At 42.1% G+C, this 15,996-nt stretch overlaps 1 protein-coding gene across 1 annotated transcript in view; it reads right to left on the bottom strand.

Moving 5' to 3' along the window:
- DPYS (dihydropyrimidinase) overlaps nucleotides 1-15,996 on the bottom strand; it is a 99,524-nt gene that overhangs the window by 65,062 nt on the left and 18,466 nt on the right. Inside the window, exons 2-3 of the mRNA XM_068983341.1 lie at nucleotides 6,169-6,327; nucleotides 707-886 (exon numbers count right to left, since the gene is read on the bottom strand). Of these exons, the coding sequence (XP_068839442.1) occupies nucleotides 707-886; nucleotides 6,169-6,327 (339 nt within the window). The remainder of the gene's footprint in view (nucleotides 1-706; nucleotides 887-6,168; nucleotides 6,328-15,996) is intronic.

The following is a 15,996-nucleotide window of genomic DNA, read 5'->3' as shown; positions in this document are numbered from 1 at the left end:
TGTCATACAGCTAAGATGTGGAAGAGTCCAGTTTACACCCCGGTCTGTTTGAGCTTACAGCTCATGCTTTTCTCGTATCATGCCCCCCACCTTCTGGCCATGTGGCCACCCTCTCACTGACTTTAATGGGAACTGAGCCCAGGGAGAGAGAAAGATCAACCAATAGAAAGGGTCAGAGACAGCTCTTTAAATCTTGCAGATGGTGTACCCTTTTGGCATTAATGATGGAGCTAACATGAGAAATAAATATCATCTAGATTCATCCAGAGCACATTTTGATACCCAATTTCTGAAAAGAGTGGGGCTTAAAACAGCTACCTAATGCTCTGCTTAAGTCATCAGATTATGCTGATGCCCACACTTTGGCATTCTGAACCAGCAGCTTGAGCATACTTTAAATGAAAAAAAAAAAAAAGTGCTGGGGACACAAAGAAAAATATCTGTGCTTTTAGAATAAACCTTGTTTGAGGTCTAATGGCTGCTCTGAAAAAGGGAACTCCTCATTCCAGCGCATATACCACCTGCAAAAAACTCATCAAGGACAGCAAGTAATTGGAGTCAAGTGTTTCCAAGTTACAGAAAATTAGTTCTTGAATTTCCTTTCTTCCAGTCCTTCGAATGAACTTACCTACTTGGGGCCAGTCATCTTCCCCTTAACTCGCGGGCAGTTTCCCTTCTCTGGAAGCCCTGGAAGGTAATTACCTACCTCTGCAATTAGATCTCCGTTTTCGGCATGAACTTGAGCAATGGCTCCAATCTCCTTGCACCGAGAGAAGGCCTCGTACAGCTCCACATCCCTCACCATGTACACATCTTTATAAGCCATAAACATCTTGAAGGAGTTCACCCCTTTATCCTGGGTAAGGATTTTCATTTCTTCTTTAACCTAAAAGGGCACCACAATCACAGCAAAATGTCACCCTTGAAAGATAATCCCAGCATTCTCCAAAATGCTGCATTCAGAGGAAAATAAAGCAAAATGAGGACATCAGTTGAACTCTAGAAAAATATAATTAAGGCCTTGATCGTTCCCCTAGGTCAGACTTCATCTGAACTGCTGTGGCTATGATGCTTTTAAATCATGGAAGAGTTAATAGTACTCCCCCTCCCCCAAATACTTCACTTTTACACTTAGATATGAAATTCTCAGTATCTAGAGAAAGAGGTACCGAGATGGGAAGAAATTATTCTAGAACGTGAAAAGACAACCATTTGGTAGCAACAGAAGCAGTCATGTCTCTGGAAGGAATCAGAGCTAGTGTGAAGTAAGGTTTGGGGTCAAATCTGAATCCCACAGGATGAATTAGAAGACGGAGGCGGTGGAAGATGTGAAGTGACCCACTGGCAGCTCCTGGAGGTGAAAGATTCTGAACCAGTGGGAAGCCCCAGGAGCCTTCTGGGTTGCCAACTCAAAGGTTCTGATCACCAATTCCAATGTGTGAGTGGGAAGACTGGGGGTTCCTTCACACCACCAAGCAGTTCTCCAGACATCAGCCAGGAGGTATCTTATAACTCAACTCAGTTTTAACACTACCTGGAGACTGCACCATGTTCCACAGTTTAGGAGTTCAGTCTTCTGGGGGTGTCCAGGTTGTCACCTGCACTTCTGACCAACCAGCTATAAATCGGGGGTTCCCACAGCCCCCTCCTCAGGTTCAATTAATCTGCTGCAGTGGTTCACAGAGCTCAGAGAAACATTGTACTCACTGGATCACCAGTTTACTATAAAAGGACATGATAAAAGATACAGACGAACATCAGAGGGAAGAGATACTTTATAGGCGAAGGAATGGGGGAAGGGCACAGGGCTTGTGTGTCTTCTGAGAGCACCACTCTTTCCAAACCTCCACTCAGTCAGCATCCTTGAAGCTTTCCAAATCCTATCCTTTTAGGTTTTGTGAAGGCTTCGTTACACAGGTATGACTGATTAAAGCATTGGCCACAGGCAACTAAACCAGCCTCCAGCCCTTCTCCCCGCCTCACAGGTCAGTTGTGGGGGGACTGAAACTTTCTACCATCTAATCACACAGTTGGCTCCTGGGTCAATCAGCCCCTATCCTTAGGTGGTGTCTAAAAATCACCTCTTTAATTCCTGGTAGCTCAGATGGTAAAGAATCCGCCTGCAATGCGGGAGACCTGGGTTCGATCCCTGAATTGGGAAGATCCCCTGGAGAAGGGAAAGGCTACCCACTCCAGTATTCTGGCCTAGAGAATTCCATGGACTGTATAGTCCATGGGGTCGAAAAGAGTTGGACGTGACTGAGCGACTTTCACTTCACTTAACATAATAGACCATTTCAGTGCCCTCATCATGTAGGAAATTCCAAGGATTTTAGGAGCTCTGTGCCAGAAATGGAGACAAAGACCAGATGTGAATTTCTTCTTATAAATCATAATATCATACCAATGGTAAGAGACAAGATAGGATCAAAACTAGTTTAGTAATTGCCTTCGCAGGTTCATCTCTACTCTCAACAATGACTAATAATTTCAACGGAAAAGTCAGAAGTGAAGTGAAGTCACTCAGTCGTGTCCGACTCTTCGCGACCCCGTAAACTGTAGCCTACCAGGCTTCTCTGTCAGAAGGTCTGACCAAATAAAACTGCTGGAATTTCTACAAGTTGAAAAACACATGCATACACAAAAAATATACACATATACATATAAAACAAAAATATATAATAAAACAAAAAATATGTAACAAGGATAGGATTACTGCTTAGTTAATAAAAATGTTAGTTATTGCTGCTTCTACTTGATAAGAAAAACCCTAACATTCTAGATGAAGAATGTTATTTACAGTTCAAACTGTAAATTCAAATGCCTAATAAACATGGAAAAAATGTTAACCTTCCTACTCATTAAAAAGTGCAAAATAAAGCACTCTTTTCCTATTGTATCAGCAAAGTTTTAAAAATGACAATATCATATGTTAAGTTACTCACTTCCATCACTGTTTACTCTTTTACTAATTTGTTTCACTTTTCTCCATGGCACTTCATCAGCTGGCATATAATATATTTACTTGTTGACGACCTGCGTCCTCCTCTAGAATTTCCACCCGATATGAGAAGGGGCTTTGTACAGTTTGGGCTTCACAGGTGGCTCTGGGGTAAAGAATCCGTCTTTACCCCAGCAGGAGACACATGAGACCCGGGTTCAATCCCAGGATGGGGAAGATCCCCTGGAGAAGGAAATAGCAACCCACTCCAGTACTCTTGCCTGAAAAATCCCATGGACAGAGGAGCCTGGCAGGCTACAGTCCGTGGGGTCGCAAAGAGTCAGACACAACTGAGTGTGCATGTAAGCTAAGCTTGTACAGTTTATCTGTTGCTATATCCTAGAACAGTGCCTGGTCCATACTGGCCACTCAAAAACTTTCTCTTGGATGAATAATGAATGAAAAGGAGCAGAAAACACCAAAATGTTGAGAATGAACATCACTGAAATGATGGAATGAGTTTCAAGATGCATTAAGTGACAACAGCAAGGGTAGAACTTGGTTTAATGTGCCTCCTTTTTAAAAACTTTTTTATAAGTTCTAATTTTCTACCATGAGTCTATTATTTTTATAGTGGGGGGAAAAATGCTTTAGACTGTTAGAAAATTCCCATTACGGCCTTCCCAATTACAACCCACATTGCTCAAGTGAAATACCTATGACTCCCAGAGTAGAAGAGCCTTTCTGCAGATGACCTTGTTAAACATCCCTGTCACCCATATCCCTATCCGTGGGTGAGTCCCAACGGTCAGGCATAGTAGTTTAAGCCTTGCTATTGCAAAAGTGTGGTACCTGAACAGCAACAACAACATCACCTGGGAGCTTACTAGAAATGCAGAATCTCAAGCTCTGCTTCAGACCTACTATGGGTTGACTGTGTCCCCATAAATTCATAGGTTGAAATCCTAGCCCCCAGTACCAAATGTGACCTTGTGCATGCATGTCAAGTCACTTCAGTCACATCCAACTCTTTGGGACCCTATGGACTCCTACCAGGCTCCTCTGTCCATGGGATTCTCCAGACAAGGATACTAGAGTGGGTTGCCATGCCCTCCTCCTGGGAGTCTTCCCGACTCAGGGATCTCTTATGTCGCCTACCTTGGCAGGCAAGTTCTTTACCACTAGAACTACCTGGGAAGCCCAGCACCACCTCGGACTTGTATAAAAAAATTAATAAATAGAAGGTGGCTCAGATGGTGAAGAATCCACCTGCAGGGCAGGAGACCTGGGTTCAATCTCTGGGTTGGGAAGATCCAACTCCAGTATTCTGGCCTGGAGAATTCCCTGGACAAAGGACCCTGGCAGTCCATGAGGTTGCAAAACGTCGGACACAGCTGAGTGATTTTCACTCACTCAATTAAGTAGAGTCGAGAGACCAGAAGGGGGAGCTCTCATACCTGCATGTCAACGCAGAAGAAAGGATCCCCTTCTTTCTTGGCAGGGATCAGAAGAATGAAAACTCATGGGCTCTGTTTACTGGAGCCCTCCCAACTTCCCTCTCCTCTCTAGGAAAGCCTGCGCCTTCCCTTGCTCTGTGGGGACTTGCACGTGGCTCAACATGTTTGTAGACCCTGAACTGCAATTCTTTGGTTGATCTCAAACATGCCCATCTTTGCTGGAGAAATATCAGGCGGTCTCCTTGTTTCAGGTCAACATTTGGAAGTAGGGTATTTACCAAAGTAATCAATTAAGATGAGGTCACTAGGGTGGACCATAATTCAATATGATTGCTGTCTTTATAAAAAGGGGTAATTTAGCCACACACACACACACATACACAGAGAACATCATGGGAAACAAAGGCAGAGATTCAGGTGATGTTCCTACAAATCAAAGAATACCGGAGATTGCCAGCAAACCACCAGAAGTTGGTGAGAGGCTTGAGATTATCCCTGACAGCTCTCAGAAGGGACCGACCGCACCAACACCTCGATCTCAGGCTGTAAGTCTCCTGAAATGTGAGACAGTACATTTCTGTTGTTTCAGCCACCCAGTTTGTAATTCTTTGTTAAAGCAGTCCTAGCAAACCAATACACTCACTGAACATAATCTGTACTTTAACAGTATTCACCAGGTGAATCATTTCCATATTAAAATGTGAGAAACACTGGTATGAGCAAGCATCTTCACCTTTGCTCCATCTTATAAAACAAGAGTGAGAGGAAAGGAGGAAGGGAGAAGGGAAAGAAGGAGGGGCAGGAGAGAAGAAGGAGGGCAGGAAGACCTTAAACGCATAAAGAGGTCAGATGCCTCATTTAGAATGCGGTTTCTGGAAAAAAATTAACTTTTTCTCTGGACTCTAAACCTAGCTACGTTTGCTGAGCTATCTGATTACTTGTTTTATATTAACTTAGTGTCTACAACCCAAATTTTGGGAGGAGTAAGGACATAAGTTACATGGTGACTTCAAATAAAGTCACCCCATGAACCTTTCTAGCAAAAAGATTTCTGAATTAAGTCCAATGTGGAAAACATGCTATTGATTTAAATCACAAATAAAAGTTTCTTCCAAAGTACACATACATGTTTTCATGGGGAAAATAAGCATATTTTAACATTTCACAAAACTGTCTTTTCTATCTCAGTCATGTTATCATATCTGCCATGGTCTAAAATAATGAGCAGATACAGAAGACTGTGGAAACTCTATTTTGAAATGATCTGACCAGGAGTTGATTTTAACAGAGTACCAGCTTAGTGCACAGCTGGGAGAAGCCCTTGAACACATCCCTGGTCTGTCCCTTCCTTGGTTTCTTTCCAGAAGTTAAAAACATTTATCTAACTGAAGTCTAATCTGTGGGAAAAGACTGCTTAAAAGTGCCCGGAGATGTTGAAATTGAAAAGTCCAGTACTTTTAAAAATTGCATTTAAAGTGTTTACAATTCATGACTTAAATATTAGAAAGACTATTGTGAATCAGTATAAGCGATTTATCCTTTTATCTTCACATGCTTTTTATTTTTGTAGTTCTCTCAATTGATAATACTTCACAGGGTTCAAAACTCAAATGGTACGAAAGAATATGGAATGAAAAGCCTTCCCTCCAATTGTGAGTTCCCGGAAGCAACCAACATCACTGGTTTCTTATGTTTTGACGCTGCCCGTTCCCTGATCTTTGCAATGACTAAAGGACTAACTAGAAGAAACCGGACCCCTTCATGGTTCACCTGGTCACTCCACCACGTCACCGCCACATGCAGGCTGTAGTCGCAGCAGACTTTGGGGTCAGCCCAGCTTCGCCAGGTGTCAAAGGCTTCAATGAGGGAGTGGCCTTTGTGTGGAATAGCAAAATCCATGATCATGGTGGTGCCTCCTGCCAGGGCAGCCTGAAATCACAAAGAGAGGTTCAACAGGTTAGCCATCGGTTTTCCAGTTGAGTCATTTATCTCCTTGAACAGCATGCATTTACAAGCACTTGGGCAAATTTGACGGGCCCAGGAATTTGCACAAAGATGCTGCCTGTGTAAAAGATCTGGAGAGACATGAATAGATGTTCCGTAAATTAAAGTCTGAAGCATCAAAAGAGCTGGAATGGCTTCTGCAAAAAGAATGACATGTCTGGTGAAATGAAAATGGCTTTGATCCAAAGAAAACAGAGTGGAGGCTGTAAAGAAAAGCCAAAAAGGAAAAACAGAGATGATTCAAACATTTTCCTTCTCAAGAAAACTGTATTCATCACTGTAAAATCCACTTCATTAGAGTCAGCTTCGGAGAACTGTATCTCTAATGACACTGGGCTCCACACAGACTCTCAGAAGACTCACGTGATTCCCAGCTGGTCTTCGTTCGGGCAACTCCTGAATCGTTCCTTAATCCTCAGCCGTCTCCTCTCATCCATCTCCAGTGCTCTGGCCTTAGTGTCACCCCTCGGCTTGCTCCTTACGCCCCCAGTTTTGCTATTACTTCCTCCAATACCCCTTTACTACAATTAGAAGGAAATTTCAAAGCACAAGGGTGACCTCTTGACTCCAAGACTTAAAACTGAATGCTTCTCACTGCCCCTGGGATAGCCTTTAACCTTAACATGGTCTACAAGGCCCTGCATGATCTGCCTTGAGACTTCTAGTCTCTTTGGCATATTATACTACATTACATTATGACTGGATTAAAAACTATTAAGTTATTAAATCAAATGTCTTTGACTAATTATTGACACTGATTTTATTACAAGATGGTTAAGTATGTTTTTAACTGTTGCAGTCAAACAATGGTTGAATACTCACATACAGTTGTGAGAGCTGGACCGTAAGGAAGGCAGAATGCCAAAGAAATGATGCCTTCGAACTGTGGTGCTGGACAAGACTCCTGAAAATCCCTTGGACAGCAAGGAGATCAAACCAGTCAATCTTAAGGGAGATCAACCCTGAATATTCACTGGGAGGACTGATGCTGAAGCTGAAGCTCCAGTATTTCGGTCATCTGATTAGAACAGATGACTCACTGGAAAAGTCCCTGATGCTGGGAAAGATCGAGGGCAGAAGAAGAAGGCATCAGAGGATGAGATGCCTGGACAGTATCACCAATGCAATGAACATAAACTTGGGCAAACTCCAGGAAATGGTGAGGGACAGGGAGACCTGGCATGCTGCAGTCCATGGGGTTGCAAAGAGTCAGACACGACTGGGCAACTGAACAACAACCACAATTCAAATGGTGCAGGTGAAGAAAAACACACAGGAAGAGATACACTAGCGCATGGGTTAAGGGCACTGACCACGCAGGCTTACTGGTTCCAGGGTACAGGTCAGCTTCAACATTACACTCTGAGTAATTCCTTCACTCCCTCACTCCGTCCTTCCTTTTAAAAATTAAATTTATTTATTTATTTATTTATTGGCTGCTCTGGGTCTCCATTTCTGCAAGCGGGCTTTCTCTAGTTTTGGAGAGCGGCGGCTGCTCTCGAGCTGTGATGCACAGGCTTCTTATTGCGATGGCGTCTCTCCTTGCAGAGCCCAGGCTCTAGGTGTGCGTGGGCTTCAGTAGTTGGTGGCTCATGGGCTTAGTGGCCTCTCAGCACGCGGCCTCTTCCCAGACCAAGGATCAAACCCGTATTCCCTGTATTGGCAGGTGGAGTCTTTACCACTGGACCAGTAAGGAAGTTCTCTTTCCTTTGTTAGTTTATTTGTACCTCCCTTCCTTGTACAGTATTGCTCTGGGCATCAGGTCCTCAGAACTTCTACATCTTGTAACTGAAGTCTGTCTTTTGATTGACAGCTCCCCTTCCCCACCCCCCTGCACCCTCGTCTCAGCCCTTGGCAACCACCATTCTACTCTTGGGTTCTCTGAGTTTGGTTTTTTTAGATTTCACATATAAGCGAGTTCATATTATTTCACTCAGCACAACGTCCTCAAGGTCTGTCTCTGTTGTCACAAATGGCAGGATTTCCCTCTTTCTAAATGATATTCCATTGTATACACACAGGTTTCCTTTGTCCACTCATTCATAGATGGACACGTAAATTTAGTTATGTCTTGACTTGTGAATAATCCTGCAATGAACAGGGGAAAGTAGACAGCAACTTCTTAACCTCCGGGTGCCTCTGATTCCTAACCTGTGAAGTGAGGACAATAATTGTACCTAAACCATAGAGTCGCTGGGAAGATTAAATTGAGGTGATGTATATAAAGTGCTTAGTATGGTGTTTGGTTCACGGTAAGTGCTTCATAAGCTTCAACTCACAGTGAGCCTTTATGAATTAGGCATTTTCCCGCTTTTCATATGTCAGTTCATCTCACCACCAGGAAACAAAGTTACATGTTGTCATGTTACAACCCAGAAGGGAGTGCCACCAGCTTCTCTCCCAGGTTTGCCCACATGTCACCTTCCCCTACCCCCGACCCCACAGCCTTCCTCCCAGACACAGAGTGCTCCCAGGTTCCAGCAGATACCCCAGCTGTATTCCATCTCTTTTTTCGTGCTTACTTCAGTGGATTTTTATTTTTTCCTTAAGTCATTTGGTCCAACTCTTTCTGCTCTCAAAAATCTCACTATTTATACAGGATTCTGTACTTTTATCTCTATCTTTAGATAACGATTGCCTTATGCATGATGAAACAATACATATTTGCATTTCTTAAGAAATCCCTATGGGTATAATGAGAGTACCAGAAAAAATTCCTTAGGCTCTGCATTTTTATTTGAATGCAGATTAATCTTCTCACCTTCTTCCTTCTAAAATGTCTTCTCACAGATATCCCTTGAGGATGAAGGGCATTTTTCTAATAGAAAGTGCTGTTAATTAAAGTGTTGAAAGAAAATACCTTTTTCCGTGTCTAGTGAACTAGAAAATCAAGCTTAAAGAACAATTCTTTCCATATTAAAAGTCTCATCACATGCAGGATGTGGGAAACTAAATACAGTGCTGGTGGGAATATAAATAAAATGATGCAGCCACTTTGGACAACAGTTTGGCAGTTCCTCATAGAGTTATCATACAACCTAGCAATTCCACTTCTAGGTAGATAACCAAGAGAAATGAAAACATGTCCACACAAAAACTTGTACACCGATAATCAGAGCAGCATTACTCATAATAATCAAAAAGTGGAAACCACCCAAATGCCCATCTACTATTGAATGAATAAACAAAAGATGGTGTGTTCATACAATGAAATATTATTTGACCATAAAAAGGGATGAGATTCTGATACATCTGCTGCAGCTCAGATGAACCCTGAAAACATGATGCTAAGTGAAAGAGGCCAGTCACAAAAGGTCACATATCCTATGATTCCATTTACACGAAATGTCCAAAAGGGATAAATCACAGCGACAGTAGGAAGACTAGCGGTTTCTTGGGGTTAAGGGGGTTGGGGAAAGTTGGGAGGAGAGCTAAAGGGTACTGAGCTTTTGAGGGAGATGAAAATGTCCTAAAAATGTGGTGATGTTTGCACAGCTCTGTGAATGTACTAAAAAACATTAAACTGCACACTCCAAATGAGTAAATATCATTATATATGAATTACATCTTAATAAAATTATTACCCCCCAAAGTCTACCCTATGTACATGGAGTGAAGGGGGTGGTTACGCACAATGCAATGAAAAATCTTCCCTCCAATTCTGACTTCCAGGAAGCAACACACATCACCAGTTTCTTGTGTTTAGACATTGCCCATTCCTTGATCTTACACAGAGCAAGGACTAAGCAACTAAACAGAAGAAACTAAACCACCAGTGGTTCGCCTGGTTACTCCCCCATGTGATACACAAATGATCAGACCCACGAATAGTCAAACAGTCTAGAGGGGGAGACAATTATAATAAAATAATCAGATGGTAATAACAGGTAGCAAGTACGCTTCCATAGTAAACACAGTATCAGTTCAGTCAGTCAGTTCAGTAGCTCAGTCGTGTCCGACTCTTTGCGACCCCATGAATCGCAGCACACCAGGCCTCCCTGTCCATCACCATCTGCTAAAAGGAAGTTAACACTGCTAAGCTCCTAGAAGAGATGGGCTTCCCAGGTGGTGTTAAGTGGTAAGGAACCCACCTGCCAATGTAAGAGACATAAGAGACGCGGGTTCAATCCCTGGCGTGGGAAGATTTCCCTGGAGGAGGGCATGGCAACCCATTACAGTAGTCTTGCCTGGAGAATCCTATGGACAGAGGAGCCTGGTGGGCTACAGTCCACGGGGTCGCAAAGAGTCAGACACAACTGAAATGACTTAGCATGCATGCTAGAAGAGGTAGAGGGAAGAGACTGCTGGAAAATTCCAAGGGAAACAGTCAGAGGAGGTTGGGATTTGAATTAGTATCAGGACATACACTCGAAGCTGCCACTAATGGTAATAAAATCTAACTGGTAGAGAGTACTTATCATGTTCCAGGAACTATTCTGATGTTCTAAGTGTTTAAACCATCTCAGCAGCTCTGCAGCAGGGCATATCATTGACCCCGTTTTAGAGTTGAGGAAACCGAGAACAGCACCATGAAATAACTGCCTAGTCCTCACAGCTAGAGAATGACAAAGGCTAGACTGGATCCAGGTCACTGGGTTCCAGAGCCTGTGCTCTTGCGAACAGCCAAGAGCAGGCAGAAGTTCTGAGAAAAGGGTCCGTGAGGAAGAAGCAGCAGAAAAGTGACAGAAACCGACTCACAGAGAACAGAAACTAGCAGTTATCTAAGGAGACCAGGAATCAGGGAGGGACAATTAGGCCTGAGAGATACAAACAAGTATGTATAAAACAGCAGCAACGAGGATATACTGTACAGTATGGAAAATTATAGCCATTATCTTGTTTGTTTTTTGTTTTGTTTAAAACTTTTCGGTGATAGCTCAGTCCCTTTATTTTTTTATTTTTTATTTTTTAGTTATTATTATTATTATTTTTAATTTTAAAATCTTTAATTCTTACATGTGTAATAACCTATAATGGAGTATAATCTGCAAAAGCATTGACTCACTATGCTATACACCTGTAACTGACATAATATTGTAAATCAACTAACTGTACTTCAAAAGCAGGGGGAGGTGGGAGGGAGGTTCAAGAGGGAAGGAACATATGTATACCGATGACTGATTCACGTTGATGTATGACAGAAACCAACACAATATTGTAAAGCAATTATCCTCCAGTTAAAAATAAACACATTTGAAAAGATGAGTAAGATGTGTGAAGCAGTGAGCCTCAGAGGAAGGCAGGCCGGTGGAGCCTGCAAGGGTGATGGAGGTCTGGGGTGACTGAGGCGGTAGATGAGGGACAGAGGAGGGCAGCCCACCTCAGAGAGAGCATGGGTTCCGTGGAGAGCAGCCTGCGTGTGAGGTGCTTGGGCGCTGGTCCACTCTGTTTGCGAACAGAGAGAGATGCAGCCCTGATACTGAACGACACTCTGGAGGAAGAAAGGAGAAAGATGTGGCAGTAACCTTGGAGAGGATGCTAGAGGCATCCTGAGGTAGGTGGAAATAACCAGAGAGAGAGAGAGAGAAGCCACAGCAACACGCTCCAGAACATACCAGCCCTTAGCCAGAAAACAAAATAGGACGGAGTCAGCATGAAACGTTTTCAGTGGCTGTTTCTAGATGGCGTGCTTACGGGTCTTCATTTTCCTCTAGCTGACTTTTATTTTCCATAGTTGCTATATTTTCTACAAAAAAGCTTAACTTTTGAAAGATGAAAAAATAGATTTTACATAGTTTTAGTGTGAGTCAAAGTCGTTCAGTTGTGTCCGACTCTTTGTGATTACATGGACTATAGCCCATCAGGCTCCTCTGTCCATGGAATTCTCCAGGCCAGATGGAGTGGGTAGCCATTCCCTTCTCCAGCGGATATTCCTAACCCAGGGATTGAACCCAGGTCTCCCACATTGCAGGAGGATTCTTTACCATCTGAGCCACCAGGGAAGCCTGGTGTATTATATTAAGTATAGGTTTTACATAATATGATACAAACTTATATCTGCATATGTGCCATATAAATGAAGTAATGATGAGTCTCTTATGAAACTGAAGATGTGATGGTCAAACAGCCACTTTTATTAAAATTACAGCAAATTAATATTCCTGGGGCTAGCTATAATTTAATCATGAATAAATATTTATCACAAATGCTTCACATCCCTAATGAACTGGAAAGGAGCAGACATTTGTCTCTTTCCATTTCTTCTTGTTCTGTTTCTCTTTCCCACTTTCCTCCAATTCCTCAAATCTCAAAATGGGAACAAAGTGCCTGGGGGAGAACAGCCCGGGCCAGAGTGGGCAATGGATGGAAAACGGAATCTGTCTTTTTGCAAACCAAAAGGGCATCATCCGTCCATCTGCCACAAGGATCCTAGCTGCTACCCTGGGACCTGGCCAACAGTGGTTGGGCACCATCAGTGTCCCTCCCTATGTCCCTCGAGCCTTTTTTGGTCTCTCTAGTCACCCATGGTCCTCTGGCAGCCCAAAGTTATCTCAAATCCCTGAACATGATTTCAAGAGCTGAAATACTCCATTCTTTCCACTGGGTCCAGGGAGCCATGTGTCACAGCGGCAATTCTGTAATCTCAGTTAAAGGGGACACTCAGACATAGGAAGGAGACCTGTACCTCCCACTAAGTATTTGCCTCTCAAGGAAGAGCTTATTCAAACACTCAGTCCTGCATTAAGCAACTCTTTTTTTTTTGTCTTCTAAATCCCTTTTAGAAATCCGGTCCCATCACTTCATGGCAAATAGATGGGGAAACAGTGGAAATAGTGGTTGACTTTATTTTTCAGGGTTCCAAAATCACTGCAGATGGTGACTGCAGCCATGAAATTAAAAGACGCTTACTCCTTGGAAGGAAAGTTATGACCAACCTAGACAGCATATTCAAAAGCAGAGACATTACTTTGCCAACAAAGGTCCATCTAGTCAAGGCTATGGTTTTTCCAGTGGTCAGGTATGGATATGAGAGTTGGACATAAAGAAAGCTGAGCACCAAAGAATTGATGCTTTTGAACTGTGGTGTTGGAGAAGACTCTTGAGAGTCTCTTGGACTGCAAGGAGATCCAACCAGTCCATCCTAAAGGAGATCAGTCCTGAGTGTTCATTGGAAGGACTGATGTTGAAGCTGAAACTCCAATACTTTGGCCACCTGATGCGAAGAGCTGACTCATTTGAAAAGGCCCTGATGCTGGGAAAGATTGAGGGCAGGAGGAGAAGGGGACGACAGAGGATGAGATGGTTGGATGGCATCACCGACTCGATGGACATGGGTTTGGGTGGACTCCAGGAGTTGGTGATGGAGAGGGAGGCCTGGCGTGCTGCGGTTCATGGGGTCGCAAAAAGTCAGACACGACTGAGTGACTGAACTGAACTGAACTGAAATCCCTTTTATTTGTTTTTTTTAATTTATTTTTTATTGAAGGATAATTGCTTTAAAGAATTTTGCTGTTTTCTGTCAAACCTCGACATGAATCAGCCATAGGTATACATATATCCCCTCCCTTTTGAACCTCCCTCCCATTGCCCTTCCCATCCCATCCCTCTAGGTTGATACAGAGCCCATTTGAGTTTCTTGAGCCATATGGCAAATTCCCATTGGCTATTTTACACATGGTAATGTAAGTTTCCATGTTATTCTTTCCATACGTCTCACCCTCTCCTCCCCTCTCCCCACGTCCATAAGTCTATTCTCTATGTCTGTTTGTCCATTGTTGCCCTGTAATAAATTCTTCAGTACCATTTTTATAGATTCCGTCTATATGCATTAGAATAAGGTGTTTATCATTCTCTTTCTGACTCACTTCACTCTGTATAATAGGCTCTAGGTTCATCCACCTCATTAGAACTGACTCAAATGCATTCCTTTCTATGGTTGAGTAGTATTCCATTGTGTATATGTACCACAACTTCTTTATCCATTCATTTGTCAATGGATATATAGGTTGCTTCCATGTTTTAGCTATTGTAAATAGTGCTGCAGTGAACAATGGGATACATATGTCTCCTTCAATTTTGGTTTCCTCAGGGAATATACCTAGGAGTGGGATTCCTGGGCCATATGGTGGTTTTATTCCTAGTTTTTTAAGGATTCTCCATACAGTCTTCCACAGTGGCTGTATCAATTTACATTTCCACCAACAGTGCAAGAGTGTTCCCCTTTCTTCACATCCTCTACAGCATTTATTGTTTGTAGACTTTTTGATGAGGGCCATTCTGACCGGTGTGAAGTAATATCTCAAATGAGCGATACTGAGCATCTTTTCATGTGTTTGTTAGCCATCTGTGTGTCTTCTTTAGAGAAATGTCTATTTAGGTATTTTCCCACTTTTTGATTGGGTTGTTTGTTTTTCTGGTATTGAGCTGTATGAGGTGCTTGTATATTTTTGAAATTAATCCTTTGTCAGTTGTTTCATTTGCTATTATTTTCTTTGATTATCTTGCTTTAATTTATGTCGAGTGTTCTGCCTATGTTTTCCTCTAAGAGTTGTACAGTTTCTGGTCTTACATTTAGATCTTTAATCCATTTTGAGTTTATCTTTGTATATGGTGTTAGGAAGTGTTCTAATTTCATTCTTTTACATGTAGCTGTCCAGTTTTCCAAGCACGATTTATTGAAGAGGCTGTCTTTTCCCCATTGTATATTCTTTCCACTTTTGTCAAAAATAAGGTACCCGTAGGTGCATGGGCTTATTTCTGGGCTTTCCGTCTTGTTCCATTGGTCTATATTTCTGTTTTTGTGCCAGTACCATACTGTCTTGATGACTGTAGCTTTGTAGTATAATCTGAAGTCAAGAAGGTTGATTCTTCTAGCTCCATACTTCTTTCTCAAATTGCCTTGGCTATTCAGGGTCTTTTGTGTTTCCAGATGAAGTGTGAGTTTTTTTGTTCCAATTCTGTGAAAAATGCCATTGGTAATTTGATAGGGATCACATTAAATCTGTAGATTGCATTTGGTAGTATAGTCATTTTCACAGTGTTGATTCTTCCTACCCAGGAACATGGAATATCCCTCCATCTGTTGATGTCATCTTTAATTTTTTTCATTATCTTATAATTTTCTGAGTACAGTTTTTTTTGTCTCCTTAAGTAAGTTTATTCCTAGATACTTAATTCTTTTGTTGCAATGGTGAATGGCATTGATTCCTTAATTTCTCTTTCTGATGTCTCATTGTTAGTATGTAGAAATGCAAGTGATTTCTGTGTATTGATTTTGTATTCTGCAACTTTGCTAAATTCACTGGTTAGCTCTAGTAATTTTCTGATACTATCTTTAGAGTTTTCAGTGTACAGTATCATGTCATTTGCAAACAGTGAGAGCTTTACTTCTTCTTTTCCAATCTGGATTCCTTTTATTTCTTTTTCTTCTCTGATTGCTGCAGCTAGGAATTCCAGAACTATGTTGAATAATAGTGGCAAAAATGGACACTCTTGTTTTGTTCCTGATGTTAGGGGGGATGCTTTCAGTTTTCACCACTGAGAATAATGTTTGCTGTAGGCTTATCATATATATGGACTTTACTATGTTGAGGTAGGTTCCTTCTATGCCCATTTTTTGAAGAGTTGTAATCATAAATGGGTGCTGAATTTTGT

Source organism: Capricornis sumatraensis, chromosome 11 (genome assembly GCF_032405125.1).
Source record: "Capricornis sumatraensis isolate serow.1 chromosome 11, serow.2, whole genome shotgun sequence".
Lineage (NCBI taxonomy): Eukaryota > Metazoa > Chordata > Mammalia > Artiodactyla > Bovidae > Capricornis > Capricornis sumatraensis.
The sequence above is the reverse complement of the archived record's forward strand: the minus strand, read 5'-3'. Positions and strand labels throughout refer to the sequence as shown.